Below are 14,881 nucleotides of genomic sequence, written 5' to 3'. Positions count from 1 at the left end.
GGTGGAGCTGCATATTTTTTTTTCTTTTTAGCATTTCAACATTTTCTATTTCAAAGAACATAAATGTAAGGTCATTTCAGAAAGTAACAATGCCATTTGTCTAAAAATTCTTTGGTGAGGAATTTATTTTTGCTGAAGCCACCTTTGTTCCCATTATTGCAAGCAAAGATTCTCCTCCGTTTTCTAAGGCTGAAGGAAACTGCAAAAGCCGCTTCTGTACGCTGCACCAAGGCCAGGCGATGCTGGCAGCGGGTGTCTTACCGGAGTCTTTCAGGTGTCTTGCAACTTCTTGAACAGACAAGCGCTCACAAATTCACCTTTTCTTCTTTTGCCAGCTCCTGATGCATCTTCCCGAAGCTGTTTCGTGGGTCTGATTCTCTTTTCCGCCCCTCTAGATCTGTAGCTTTCCCATCCGTGTCATTGCCAGGCTCTGCCGTTTCCTGCTGTGCTTTAGCATTGCCAGTTGTAACGCTGGAACCACATCACTGGTGTCAGAGGAGCAGTGCGTTAATGGGACCTCCCGCTGCAGCCTTTTGGCTGGGGTCTTTTCCAACTTTCACTGCACTCCCACAGCAAAATCCTTATCCAGCTGACAGATCTTCCTTACAATCAGGACTTCATCCTGTACATAGCTGCTCGCTGTCTTGCCTAACGTATTTGGCACCAGGCTTTGAGAGTCCAGTTTTGTGTTTTTAATGTAGGGCAGCTGAACTGCTGCCACTCTTTGAAAACTGCCACAAGCAGTGCTGTTCAGAGCTTGTAAAGCCAGAAAGCTTTCTAACTGACGTGGCGTCACAGCCACCTGGGTCTGATGTAAAAGCCCGTTTTTAGCAGCTTCTTCTGAGAAATGGGCGATGCTTAAACCATCTTGTTGCAAAGACCCGTTGCTTTCCTTGCGAAGGGACTGGTTTCAGGAATGGAGTATGCACTGCTCACCCGTGCAAATGCTACTAATAGTCCATGCTGGGCGGGTACAGTGAGTGCTCAGTGTCTAAACAATCTCATGTTGTCCAGGGAAGTCATTGATTTGGTAGGAAATCGTTTGCTACTAACCAATACTACTGAAGCCCGTATTTTTTCGCACCTGTTTTCTATACAACTTGAGCGTTTTAAATTGGAAAAGGTGCCCGACCACTTGGCCATGTGAGGGCAGGCTGCAGCCTGTCTTCGTGCGGTACAGAAGGACATCCCAGAGTTCCTCTCACTCTACTAGCAATTTTAGGTCATGATTTTCCACAGATCACAAACTTGCTAGTGAGGGTGGCCCTCGGGTCTCTTCTCAGTGTATTCTGGGTTACTGAGGTCTCTCATTCCAGCTACAGTGAGCGCTCCAGTCTGAGTCCCGTCCTGAAACCTCAGTCGGAAATGCCCCCGAATACAAGTGTGTACAATTACTGAAGTGCAACTTGCCTCTATTCCTTGTCAAAGCCAAATGCTAAATGCAAAAAGGTGCTTAGAGCAGGAAGAGAAAAGCAAAGTGTGGGTCTCGCTTGAATGAAAATATTTCCTTTTTTCCTAACGTCTGTTAATCTGGGTACTGAAAAGGGTAAGCTGTGAGTAGAGGGTTTCTCATGATTCTGGGAGGAAACCACTGGGTCTCACCATGCTTATGGGATCCATGTCCATAGTAGAGATTCTGCTTTTTGTATATGTGCCTGTCTGGGTCTATGTTATTGCAAGGTGAGCTTTACCACGGACTCACCTGACTGTATTGACGACACCTTTGTTGGCTGTGAGGAGGTTTCTGAGGGGACACTGTCGTGGTAAATACCCCCAGTCAGTCAGAGACCGTTGGACGTGGACCCCAGAACTTCAGACATTAGCCAAATGCCCGCTGTTTGGAGAACCTCTGAAGGTGTTGTGAAGCCTTACCCTAATGTCTGACCATCGTCTCTTGTGCTTGTCAAAGTGGAAGAAACAAATGCAGCAAAGCAAAATAACTTGGAGGATGCAGAGTAGGTCCAGGTATGTGGGGGTCGCAAAAAGATACTCACATGTTCATCAGTAGTAGTGTAGAGGTTTCACCCGCCGGCCAAAATCCATCCTTACCAGCACACAAAACCCTGGGTCTGCACGCACTGGTTGATACTGTTTGCTGAAATCATGGTCTATTGGGAAGTAGGTAAGACTGCAAAGAAGCCAGTGAACATGACCTAGGGACCTGCAGTCTGTGGTACCTCCAAACTGCCTCCGAGTGCATCAGCATGACTTCAGTTTTTGGCATTAAAGAAAGCAGATGATCCTCCAGCTGGCCACGGGAGGGCACAGTGCAGCTTGCCTATTCCTTCATACGTAACTTCTTCCGAGTTTTCACTCATTCATTGTTAATTTGAGTTGCAGATTCACTTATATCTCTGCTGCCTGGTCATATCCAAGACAAGCATGTGTTTTTACACCAGAAAGAGAGTCTATTTGTAGTATTCTCAACAAGTGCAGGAGGACAGGAAGATGTAGTATATCCCAGTTATTTGCTGGGAAAGCTATAGAAGAGAGAGGAGTTTCAGCTTAAGTGAAGCCAGAGCAGTCATGATGAGAGCTGCCATTGAAAAAACCTATTTTTGATCGGCTACTTTGAGCTCTCTACTTCTCTGGTGAAGACCGACCTCCTACTTTTGGGTCTAAGAGTGTAGGGGAGTGCCTTGTAATATACAGAGAAGTGTAGATGAGCCCTTGGAGTGGAACCCGAAATGTTTAGGTACGCTGCTCAGCGCGTGTCCTCCTGGTTTGCGTGTCCTTCTCCACCAGTGGAGAAAAGCCAAGCGTTCCTGCTTTTGTTTGTCTCAGGCTCGGAGGCCGATTTGCAGTGCTCGTAGGGACTCTAAGGACCTCTGAGGCAAGGTGCTAAAGCCTGTCTTTAGGCAGAGGCGTGGAAGACGAGAAAAAGCAGGTCCTGCCCGTTCATCCTCCCCAGCTGCGTGGTGCTGCCACTCCTCATGCGTCCGATGGGGCGATTGTGCGGCTGTGGGAGGACTCGGCTGAAGGAGCTGATCCGGCAGAAAACTGTGCTGCCAGAAGAGCGACTCGGGGTCCGTCTCCCTGCGGGTGCCCATGGCAGGGCCCTTCGGTGGCAGCCGGGAGTCACTTCTCATTACATGGTGTTGGAAATCACCCCCTAAGGATGTGGGTTTCGGATGGGTTTGTCCGGTTGTAGCTGTGGGCTGTAGCGGGGAGGGCTGATCCCACCGCTGCAATGCTTCTGGCCAGACCTTTATGCCCCCTCCCCTGTGAGTCCTGCTCCAGCAGCAAACCACGCGTTTGGAGGGGAAGGGGCGGATCAAGTAGGAGTGGGGAGGAGGCAGAAGTGCCTTGGGGGAGAAGCAGCGTCGTCGTGCCACGCTGATGTTCCCTCAGGCAAAGCCTGCAGCCCGCACGTGGCACTGGATTTGAAGTGACGTGCCACAGGGCACCGCGCGTGCCAGGTGTGAGCACAGCAGCCCTGGCACGTTGGGCTTGTCTCTGCTCGATGCGGCCATCAAGAGATCCAGGGAGGTGATCTTGGCTTTGCCGAGCCTGCCTGCTTTGAACAGCATTTGCCTGTTGTCTTAATGTGCCTCTGCCCTGCGGGCCGCTTGCATTCCACCTGTACCGGCGTCCTGGGCACTCTGTGCCTGTGTGACGTGCCTTCGGTGGCCTCTCCTGTGCTGGCACAGGAGCTGTTTGTGTCTTGCCACAGCCGGTGTGGAGGGAGCTGTGCCACCTGCCATCGACTTCTGGCTGCTGTGCTGGGGCTCCGCAGCTGGCCGGCGGTTGTCTGCCAGGAACCTCACCCTCCTGCTCCCTTTCGGCTCACCCCTGAGCTCAGCTTGTTTTGCTCTGTGGTTGCCATGAGTTTACCAGCATGAATTTGCCAGCAAAGCTCAGTTTCACAATATCTTGAAGGGTTGGATGGTGCGGTTTTCCTTCTGCTCCTGAAGAGGGGAACAGGCTGGAACACAGTGAAACCCTGGAGAGATATGGAGCCTGGCAAAGCCTAGGACAACTCACCTCTGATGGAGTCTTTTGCCCGGACACTGGCACTGGCTAAAGTCTTTCCAGCCTCTGCTGCTCTCCTGGCTCTCCGGGCCCAGCTGAACGTTGGAAGGTGGCAGAGGGCTCTAAGGAGAGTGTGGAGGCCAGGTGCAGTGTGTAGGAGAGGGGGATGTGCGAACGCAAGACCAGGAGCAACACGTAGAGAGCCCGGGGCCCCTCCGGGGTTTTATGGTAGGGTGGGGTGGGAAGCGAGAGAACGTCCCCCCTGGAGAACCGGGGCAAGGATGGGGCCGGCTCCCGTAGCCGGGGCACTTCTTGCTGGGGTGTTCGAGCAGAGTTGGTGTCCCCGGTGAGGCAAAGCCTTCTCGCAGTGCACCTAATGTGCTGTGCTAGTCTGCGTCGGATTGCATCACCGAGTCGTGCCCATTATCAGAATTACAGCGTGTCCTGCCCTATCGGGGTTGGAAGGGATGGTGGGAGGAGGGGAGCAGGTGCCACCTCAGCGTGGGCTGCCCGGCGAAGCCCCTGATTGCTCCTCTGTGCCGTGGCTCCCCACCTCTGCCTGCCACAGGGAGCTGTTGCTGGGCCGAGAGCAGACCTCAGCGATATCGCTCTCCGCTAACCATCGCTTGCTTGCTTGCTGGTGTTGCTGAGCCTGCTCTTATCCCTCCTACCATCAGTTTTAATTAGAAAACTCTACACCCCACAGCTTGGTTTTGCGAGGGATGCCAAAGACGTCACCAAGGAAAGCCAAAGAGGACGACCAGCAAACTTTGTTGATGACTGGAAGACTAATGAGCTTTGTAACGAGCAGGTGTGCAGGTGCAAGAAGAAGGTGCAGGGAGACTCGCATATCGTGACAGCAAAAGCGTGCAAAGAGGCATCAGCCGAGCACCTGGCACCGCTCCTGATGGAGCAGGAGGCTCTTGCGTGTCTGTGGGGCCGCTGGTGCTTGCGGCCAGCCAGGCCAACACGGGCGGCAGCAAGCGGGGCCCAGTGCCTGAAGCTCTCTCGTGCTCTCGGCCGGAGAGAGATGGGCCGCTCTGCCCCGCTCGGAGCAGCGGGGGGAGCAATGGGCTGAGCTCGGTGCAGTCAAGCCGAGAGGAGGGAAGGGCCGTTCTGCGTTGCTCTGAGGAGGACAGCCAGCTCCGGCGACGGAGCTGCTCCGGACCGAGGGCTTCCTTCTGCTTCCTGAGGCGCGAGGTCCTGAAATCTGCCCGGTGACGATCGGACAGTTGGTTCCCACGGCTGTCCCCTCTTTGTGAGCCCAAGACAGCTTTGCTGCCCTCGGGAGGTGCGGAAGAGTTTGGCTCTGAGAACGGGAGATGGAGACAGACTCTTTGCTTCCCCTCCCGCGAGCGCGGCCCCGAGCACGTGGCACGTTGTGAGCGTGGCTGTGCTGCAGCGTGACGAGCCAGAGCGTTGACCGGCTACAGGCGCCGCAACAGGCAACAGCCCTGTTCAGAAGCACGCGTCTAGGAAACAAACTCCCCTGAGAAGTAGTGTAGAAGTGCTTAACCCAGAAGGGGAAATCTAGCAATACCCTGCTAGGCTTGGAAAGCAGTGCCCAGCCTAGGAGGCAGCCCTGTGTCCCTCACCGTCAGAGTGCCGCTGGCTCCGCACGGGTGGAACAGAAGGGTTTAGCGTTCGTAGAGCCGCGTGGGGGGACAGACAGCCAATGTTCAGCACTCTGGGTCGTGTGGCATTGGCCTGCCCGTCTTGGTTTTGTCCGGTGCGGACGTGCAGTGGTCTTTCGTTGAGCCTCCTCGCCATTTGGAGTTGGCAATGTCCTGTACGCATTAACCTGGTGTTACACTGACCCCCTGCAGTCCAGGGAGGAGCCCGGTCCCTTACTCCGGTTTGGCCTGATGCAGCTGAACTACCCCATGCGCAGCGTAGCTCTCGATGCCTCTCCCTTCGGGCATCCTTTGCAGTTCCTCCTTACATTTGCTAGTTTTTCTGACGCCCAGGAAAGGTTCCTCCGTTGGGGCCGCCGGTGGGTACTCTGCTCAATAAATGGCCTGCTCTAATGCTGTGGAAATCCGTCCAGAAGTGTCTCCATTACATGCCTGCTTTGACGTGAGGATAGAATTTCTTCCCCTGTGGCTTCTCTTGCCCAGGATCACAACTTCTTTCACAGCTAATAACATAAGGCTTTGAGGCATTACTTTGCGTGCTTTCTCCTTTCGTCCACGATCTTATTTTAACACCCTCTCCTTGCCTTGTAGTGAACCTTGACGTACCTGGGACGCAGCTTGTCCATAGGAACCGTACGTCGACTGGCGGCATGGAAGTGTCTGGCTGAGGTCGCTAACGACCCCTCCCGTGGCTGCCTTTGCCTCTTGCACTGAAACTGCTGAGATGCGGCTTCTGCTACACAAATCACGGGTTCTCCCAATGGCAGCAGCGTGATGCTCCTTGCTTCCAGAAAAGACCAGGAGTTTGGCTGCTCCTGTGTCCGCGTGTCGCGTGTTTGAAGTGCTCTTCTGGAAGCCATTTAATTATGGCCCTAGTGAGATGGGCTAAGCTGCCCTCTCTTCTGATAGAGATCTCCCGAGGGCTTCTTTAATGGCGCTGCCAGATGTTCCTGCATTCCTGCGTGGAGCAATTACTTTTCCTGTGTAATTTGCCCACTGATTGAGGAGCTCTTCCACAAGATACGACACTCGTTCACGTTGCGCGGTGCTTGGTGTTTTCTTCCTGCTTTAGGTGCAGCCAGTGGCAGCCAGGCTCATGGCGATCTCGGGAGGGGACCCTTCCTCCAAAAGGCTTCTCTCCAACACCTCAGTCCCTTCAGCAGAGGTCTCTGCTGTTCCCGTGGGTGTTTTGTGGCGGTTCGGTCCACTTTCAGTGCCCCTGGTGCCAGGCACTTGGTGGTGTCGGTGCCTGCCATGGGAGCTCGGGTGGGAGCTGAGCAGCGGGGCGACGGGCGAGGCGAGGAGACCCCCCTGGCTGCAGCCCTCAAGCTGACGGGCCATGTCACGTCCTGCAGAGCTGCGCTTTGTCTGGGCAGGTGGACGTGGAGGCAGCTCTGTCCTTAGTTTTCCGCGGCATTGTTCCACTTCAGTAAGGTGGAGGGAGGAGGTGGCTACTGCTCAGGCAGTGGCGGTGCCGAATTGCCCCCACGCTCCTCTTTTCCACAGGTGGGCTGACTCGCCCGTACGGAGACCCGAGCCCGAGGGGCAGCAGGCAGGCCTTGGCCCTGTAAGTGCTGCATCAGCAAGGACACATCCGTGCATTTCCGTAGCACGCATTTCTAGCCCGACGTCTCTTCTAGCTGTTTGGTCTCTCGGGTCTCTTCTGATTTCATCCTCTGGGCGCCGCACCTCAGCTCACGGCCCTCAGAGCTCAGAAGGTCTTCTTGTGGTAGAGGCACCTCTGGACCTGGCTTGCTGAGCTGACGGCAGGGCGCCCGTGATGCCTTCAGCTCAGCCCCCAAACAGAGGACGTGCCTTCTGTCAGGGTCTGGATTTCAGAGGTGCCTTTGGTGGCCGCCGTACGTTCCAAGCTTGTAATTTCCAGGAGGCCGCCGGTGGGGCGGATTATCTCGCTGGACCTCCCATGCCTGGCGTGGAATTTGCAGCCACTGCACATTTGTATGGCAGGGGGCCATTTCTACGGGACACGGAGGCCTCCGGAAGCAAGGAAGTCCCATTGGAGATGCTGAGAGCCCCAGGATCAGATACGGGAGGTTGTGTTTGAGGAAAAGACCTGCACAGACCAGCAGATCTTTCCTCTAGATTGGTGGTTAGCAAGGCGGAAACAAGCCACCGCGCTGGTCTGGCACCTCCCAAATGCTTAGGAGCCGTGGCTCCTCCCTTGGCACCTTGCTTTCTGCCCCCACCCCTTTGCCGTGTATATAAGGCCCCCGGAGAGCCGCCTTGGCACAGCACAGCCCTCTCCAGCGAGCTGCACCTCCACCTCCACACCTCTGCTCTTGAGGACGGCGAGCCAGGCGGCCTTCAGCATGGGTAAGAGACGCTCTGCAGCCTCCCCGCAGCCCACCCCAGCTCCAGGGCTTGTAGCTCCATCCTGGATGTGGCTGAGCCGCTGCCTGGAGGCTGCAGGTTTCCCACCCTGACACTGAGTCCCGCCTGGGGACCGGTAGCTTTGTTCCCCTGCAGCGGGGCAGGAAGGAGAGAGGTGGGACTGAAGGTTTCTTTGGTCTCGCTACGGGGCTGCTTCTGGGGGCTCCTTTTTGCCTCAAAGGGCTACGTCCCTGTGGCTGTAGTGCCCACGGTGAGGGCAGCCTCCCCTTCTGCCTGGCAGCCGCTGGGGAGACAAGAAGCCAGGCTTCCCTTCCCGGCCAGCCCTCCAGTACTGGCGTGGTCCTCGGTGGAAGGTCGCTGTCCTCCGCTGGGGCTCAGAGGGTGCAAAAGGGGACTGAGCGCTGGTTTGGCCCGTGATATCCCCAGTGGCACTTCAGGGAGGATTCCTCCCCTGGACCTGAGATGTTCAGTGCCATCACGGCAGCAGCTGCTGGTCTCAGAGGTGCCCGTTGAGAGCTGGGGTGGGAGAAGGGCCATCGCGTGGGACAGGCTCTTTGGCGTGGGCACCTCTTAAGGACGTGGCCGTTTCTCATGTCATTCTTCTCTTCTGCTCGAACCAGACAGGTGCAGAGCTCAGTGCTACGAGTACCCCAGCTGCCCAGATGTGGTGAAAGGCAAGTCCTCTTGAGCGCATTTTGGAGTGGGGGGTGTTTGGGGAAGGGCTCCGTGTGAGCGGAGACCACCGTTAATTAACTGGGCACGCGGAGTCCCTTCCCGCAAAGGGAGAAAACGGTAACTATACGGAGACCCACTTTCGGTGATCTCCCCTCTGGGCCAGCAATGGAGCCAGGGCTGGGGAGCTGGCGGTGACCGAGGAGGGAAATAAAGTTCAGTCCTGTGTGAGAGTCTGCTGAAGCTTTTCCTTTCCTTCCTGGCTGGTTCGTGGCACCTTTTAACGGCGGCTTTCTATATACCCAGCTCCCAGGGAGGAGGTTGCCTACGTGACCTGTACCTACAGGGAAACATGCATCGACCAACCTGACTTCCTGGCCACCGTGGATCTCAACCCCAGGTCTCCGTGCTATGGCCAGGTACCTGTGTCTCGGCTGTGTTTTTACTGGGCTGGCGACCACCTGCTGGCTCTGTGTTCACAGGGCCCCCAACTTCAGGGCATTTGCTTTTTTTTGCTGGGGAAAATCAGATTGCGTGATAGGCCCTCTGTCATGCCGCCTGGCTGTTTATGCCTTGCACCTTCTTGCCTTCCTGCATCTTCCTGTCTCATCCACCCTGGCCCGACTCTTGCCTCCTGCCTGTTCACGTCCTGCCAAGACCTGACTGGGAAGCCCCATGTGACTTTTGTCACGGCAGGTCTACTTCTTCTCCGCCGGTGGTACGCGCACGCTGGGGATGTTGGCTGCTAGGAACCTCACCTTCCTTCTCTCTTCCCACTGCCCCCCGTTAGCCTGGCTTTGGCTGAACCCTCTCCATCTCTGTGTCCTGGGGACGAGCCGGCTCTGACTCACTTCCCAACTCACTTCCAGAGCATCTCGGTGCTGCTAGTGAGCTATTGAGCCCTTGCTCTGCATCACCCTCTCAGTGGCTGCTCGGCACGGAGAATGGTCGCCAGTGACCCAGGTGGTTTAGGGTATCCAGCACTTCTGCAGCGCTGAGCGTGTGTCTAATGCTCTGTGGTGCACTGCCCCAGCCCGCCTGCTGTCGCCCTACACGGGGAATCGGCATTCACCTGCCTCTGAAGGCTGCAAAGACAGGTTATCGACGTCAAGGGTGTGTATGTGACCTGCCTAGGTCATTACTACAAGAGCTTAGAAGAAAGAACGTGGTCTTTCAAGCCAGTATAGCCTGCTGAAAGTTGTTAACACATTTTGGACTCCGCTCTTAGGAGGTGTTTGCCGAGCAAGGCACCAGCGTTGTCACGTGGAAGATGATAATTTCTTCACCCGTGATTTTTCTGAAGTTTGGTGGCGTGGGGTGGGGAATTCTTGAGAGAATCTCCCCATTTCTGGGCTGCGCACAGCGGCCTGACAAAGAGCAGTGGCCACTGCAAGGAGCAGTGTTCTCCTCCGCGAGCCTCTAGAGGCGGTCCCCGCCACAGTCAAAGGGAGGCCACCGGGTCCGACGAATCTGCCGGCGTTAGGGTCCCATTTCTCCCTGCCGCCCCTGAATGAACCCTAACTCTGCCTTGCCTGCCTAGGTGATCCACCGCCTGCCCATGCCCAACCTCAAAGACGAGCTGCATGCCTCGGGGTGGAGCACTGGCTGCACCTGCCTTGACAATATCACAACGAAAAGGACCAAGCTGATTCTTCCCTGTTTGATTTCCTCCCGCATTTACGTGGTGGATGTGGGTTCACAGTGCCGGGCTCCCAAGCTGTGTAAGGTACGCCTGGGCTGATGCAAAGACAGGTTTCCGGGAAGGAGTTGGGAACTGGTGCTTCTGGAATCGTACCCAGGGAAGAGGGGCTCTCTCTTCATCTTCTCTTCCGCCTTGATTTTAGAGAGCTGCGTCCCGTTCCCCTCCCAGCTCCCTCCCGTCAGACCGAGGAAGGCTCTGATCGTCGTCGCGTTCCTCCCTCTGCACGTGTTTTGTCCAGAGAGCATCTAGTGCCTGGAAGCCACGCGACGCCCCGTGCCTGCCCCCCACCCACAGGCGAGGTGGACAGGCCAGCTGATACGAGCTGGGCGTTGCTGCATCCTCGCTGCCTGTGCAGCCAGGAGCTCCGAGGCCTCCGTGCTCCTCCCCAAGGAGGAGCAGGGCCCGGCAAGCGTGAGCGCTTGGCCAGAACGCTCCTGCAAGCGTCAGGGACTTTCAGAAGTCTCCGATGGCCAAAGGCTCAGCCAGGGCATGTGAAACGGGCTGAGCAGTCGGGAGGCTGACGTATGTGCGCGTCGACTTTCTTCCAGATGATTGAGCCGGTGGATGTCTTCTGGAAGTGCAACAAGGGGTACCTCAATGTACCTCGCAGCCTGCCTAGCGGTGATATTCTGATCGCCAACGTGGGAGATCCTTCTGGCAATGCGAAAGGTACTTTGCCCTGTAACAACCCCGTGAAGGAACCGACTGGTTTGGCAGCGGAGAACGTGGCTTGCCATGCCTCCCCTTTCTGTATCACAGGTGGATTTATTGTGCTGGATGGCGAGAGCTTTGAGCTGAAGGGGAACTGGGAAAACGAGTGCGAGACCCCCCCGAGCGGATACGACTTCTGGTTCCAGCCGCGCCACAATGTTCTGGTCAGCTCTGCCGGGTTCGTCATGAAGCGTGCGGGGTATGGATTTGATCCCAACGACTTGAAGAAAGGTGAGGGAATACAGAGGCAAGTGCCGAGCCAGAACTCACCAAGGTGGTGGGAGGGTGTCGATGCGGTCAGAGAGAGGGGACGGGAAGATTCCTCCCCACAGGGCCCATTTTACAGACGTGCAGCGTCTGTCCTCAAGCCAGGCTGGTCCCCGCCTTTTCCCGCTGCTCCCTAAATCATTGCCTAAATCGCTGCCTAAATCATTCTGCTGCCTGTGGCTAGACGCTGCCACGGCTGTCCCGGTCGTTGGGCGCTGTGGGCAGGGGTGAGTCTCCGTGGGGGGCCCCCTCCCTTCTGACTTGGTTCTCCTCTTGCTCAGGGGTCTTTGGGCGCCGCCTGAACGTGTGGAACTTGTCCTGCCGCACCCTCACCCAGTGCTTTGACCTGGGCGAGGACTCTCTGCCCCTGTGCGTTAGATTCCTCCACAACCCCGACGCTGCCGAGGGATACGTCAGCTGTGCCCTGAGCGGCATCATCTACCGCTTCTACAAGTGCGAGGCAAGTGCCCTGCCAGCAGCCAGGGGAGAGCGGCCGTGGTGAGCTGCAGGGGGCCGAGAGGGGCTCAGGAGAGGTAGCTGGCAGCAGCGGTGGCCTCCCTCAGGCGGCTTTGCCTGGCCGTGCAAGCGTGCGGGTGCCGGGGAGCGCTCTTGCCTGGGCAGCCGGGAGCGCTCATGGTGCGGTGCCTGTGTTTCTTGTGCAGAGAGACAACTGGGCAGTACAGGAGGTGATTCGGATTCCGGCCAAGGAAGTGACGGGATGGATTATGTGCAAGATGCCAGGTTCGTGCGGCCTGGGGTGGCGTTTCCTTCTCCCTCCCAGAGCCTTGTGACGTGCAGCCTGGCAAAGCCCGCTCGCTGCCCCTCAGAGCCCTGCTGAGAAACGCGACGGAAGGCTTGTCGGGGGCGCTGAGGGGCTGCGCCCACCGCCAGGAAGGCGCTGCTGCCCCGGCTGGAGCCCGTGCACTTGGGCAGGTCTCCTGCGCTGGAGGCCCGACGGAGAGAATGGCAGGGGCAGATGCGAGCTGGGGCTGGAGGCAGGGCATGCCTTCTGTTGGTGCTGCCTTCTCTGGAGCTCTCCGTTTCTGTGCCCTAGCCTTCACGGTCGACCTCGTCATCTCAATGGACGACAAGTACCTGTACGTCAGCAACTGGCTGCACGGAGACATCCGCCAGTATGAGCTTTCCAAAACCTGCAAGCCCAGGCTGGTGGGCCAGGTGAGGCAGGGGCAGAAGGGCTCGCCCCCTGGGGTTCCTTAGCAGGACCTGGTGGCGCTTGGCCGACGAGGCAACACGTCTCCCACTGCCTCGCTTACAGGTGTTTGTGGGAGGCAGCATCCTCAGAGGCGGACCCGTGGCCGTGTGTAGAGACGAAGAGCTCAAGTGCCAGCCGGAGCCCTTGGTGATCAAGGTGAGTTCTGCGTCCTCTTGGGCCTTTGGCTCTGCTCCGCCACTTCTCTGCCCGGGGTCTTTGGGGCAGGTCTCCACTGCAGCGGCCCGTGTGCCTGCAGCTCCTGGTGGCTGGCCTGTGCTGGAAGGGGCGGCAGCCGCTCCGCTCCGCTCGGCGCCCCTGCTCCTGCTCGTGCTTGGCTGCCGAAAGAAAGCAGCCAGTAACATCGGCGCTGTCTGTTGTGCCTTCAGTGCAAGAGGGTGTACGGCGGCCCTTGTAAGATGCAGCTCAGCCTGGATGGCAAGAGGCTGTACGTCACCAACTCCTTCTACAGCACGTGGGACAAGCAGTTCTACCCGAACATGGTCACGTAAGAAACATTTGGGATGGAAGGGGCCTCTTCTGCGTGGCCTCTTGGCTAGAAACGGGGAAGGCGCCTCATCTGGGGGGCTGCAAGGGCGCGCTGGTGATCGCAGGGGGGCGGATTTTCCCGGCATCGTCCCCGCAGCTGCCTCAGGTTGAATTCCTCATGCGGTTGCCTCACAACCATCGCTGGCCGGGCAAGGTGCCGCTGCTGCCTGTGTGCAGCTGCAGTGCCAGGGTTTTGCCTGGCAGAGCACACGTGCTTCAGTCCGGAGGGTGGCGCGAGTCCACCGGAGGGTCTCTGGGAGCCAGGCCGCGTCTCCGTACGACATCTCCCAGTGTATCCCCCAGAGACGCTTTGATTTAGCAAAGCAGACGATGGCCTCCGGGGCAAAGGCAAGCCCCAGCCTGCCTGGCACATCGTGCCGAGCGGTTTACTCACAGCCACTGAGGTTCAGGACAAAGTGGTGGGCGCTGGTGTCTGCCAGTACCGAGACTGGGCCTCCGCTCCCTTCTCCCTGCAGAGGACGAGACGTTAAGGGGGAAGCCTCTGCCTCGATACGGAGCAGGAGGGCGAAGGGCAGGACCTCTTGAACAGGGCTGAGGTTTGCCTGTCTGTAATAGCCGCGCTCTTGTCCCCTGACAGGGAAGGCTCTGTCATGCTGCAGATTGATGTGGACACTGAGAAAGGAGGCCTGACCGTGAACAAGAACTTCCTGGTGGATTTTGGAAAGGAACCCAATGGGCCTTGCCTCGCCCACGAGATCCACTTCCCTTGTGGGGATTCCACCTCCGACATCTTGGCCTAGGTGCCGCCTGAAAGACCCCCTTCTTCTCCCTCTTCTGTAGTGCAGCCACTAAGCAAAAGCGTGGGGTAATTGGGCTTGGGGGTGCCTATTCCTTGCTGGAGTCTAGATTTCCGCTAACCCGAGCTACGGAAGCTCTGCCTTGTCGCGAGGGTTTGGTTCAGGCAGACCAGTGAGCGGCGGCACAGGGCACGGGCCGCGTCTTGCCAGGCCGTGCGCCTGAGCCGTCGGTCCAGGCACCCTTTGTTTTCAGTGCAAAGCAATCCCTGGGCACGGTTCGGAGAGCGGAGCCCAGCAGTCGCTCGCCCATAGAGATGTGCGGTACCACCGTGCCTTTTGGCAGGGGTCTGCATACGCGCCGTGCCTCGCCTTGTTGCCGCAGGCCTGTCGGGCACCTGCCTCGACGTCCCCGGCCCGTTAGCTCTTGCTGCCCGGTGCCGGGGCCGGCAGCAGGGCGCCGAGCTCTCCGGCGTGGTTCGGAGCCTGTTTGCCCTTGAAAGCTAAGGCAAAAGCAAGCAAAGTGCCCAGTTCGTCTGAGCTCTGTTCTTCAGCCAGGCCATTCCTGGACAGTCTTCCCCTGGCACGAGAGCCCTCTTGGCTCCCTGGCCTCGTGCTTGGGCCGGTACGCGCCACAGCTGAAGGAGTACCAAGTGCTTTATGCTGAAAGGAGGTGCCTGTTCCTGACACTGGTTTGCTCTTATGTTCTGCTTTAAACATGAATAAAATTGCTCATAGCATCAGCTAGATCTTCACATGTCTTATTTCTTTGAAGCCTTTCAAATTATTTCAGGGGAAAGCAAATGCTGCAGTGGTTAATGATAAGATCAGGGATCTGGAAATCCCTAAGACATCACGCTAGTTGTTCAAGAGCGTCTGTTAGTCTTCCTGGAAGTTTCTGGTAGAAATTGTCCTTGCTTGTTCAGGGTTTTCGTGCATTCTTGCAAGCACATATTTCATAGGGAAACTTGGCGACCATTCATTCTTTTTCTGCCCCTGAAAAAACCGTACCTTGTCAAAGCAACGTAGCGTTGCCATCACCCAGCCAAGCTGTTGG

General features: G+C 57.1%; 1 protein-coding gene across 1 annotated transcript; it reads left to right on the top strand.

Moving 5' to 3' along the window:
• The first annotated feature begins 2,208 nt into the window (after positions 1-2,208).
• Positions 2,209-14,567, top strand: LOC142048380 (methanethiol oxidase-like). The gene is made up of 13 exons (XM_075075178.1): positions 2,209-6,275; positions 7,113-7,940; positions 8,579-8,632; positions 8,937-9,049; positions 10,171-10,356; positions 10,881-11,001; positions 11,092-11,274; positions 11,592-11,770; positions 11,973-12,051; positions 12,365-12,486; positions 12,587-12,679; positions 12,910-13,028; positions 13,668-14,567. The coding sequence occupies exons 2-13, from the start codon at positions 7,937-7,939 to the stop codon at positions 13,828-13,830; spliced, it is 1,416 nt and encodes a 471-aa protein (XP_074931279.1). The 5' UTR covers positions 2,209-6,275; positions 7,113-7,936; the 3' UTR covers positions 13,831-14,567.
• Positions 14,568-14,881: the final 314 nt, after the last annotated feature.

The sequence above is a fragment of the Phalacrocorax aristotelis genome, chromosome 25 (assembly GCF_949628215.1).
Source record: "Phalacrocorax aristotelis chromosome 25, bGulAri2.1, whole genome shotgun sequence".
Taxonomy (NCBI): Eukaryota; Metazoa; Chordata; class Aves; order Suliformes; family Phalacrocoracidae; genus Phalacrocorax; species Phalacrocorax aristotelis.
The sequence above is the reverse complement of the archived record's forward strand: the minus strand, read 5'-3'. Positions and strand labels throughout refer to the sequence as shown.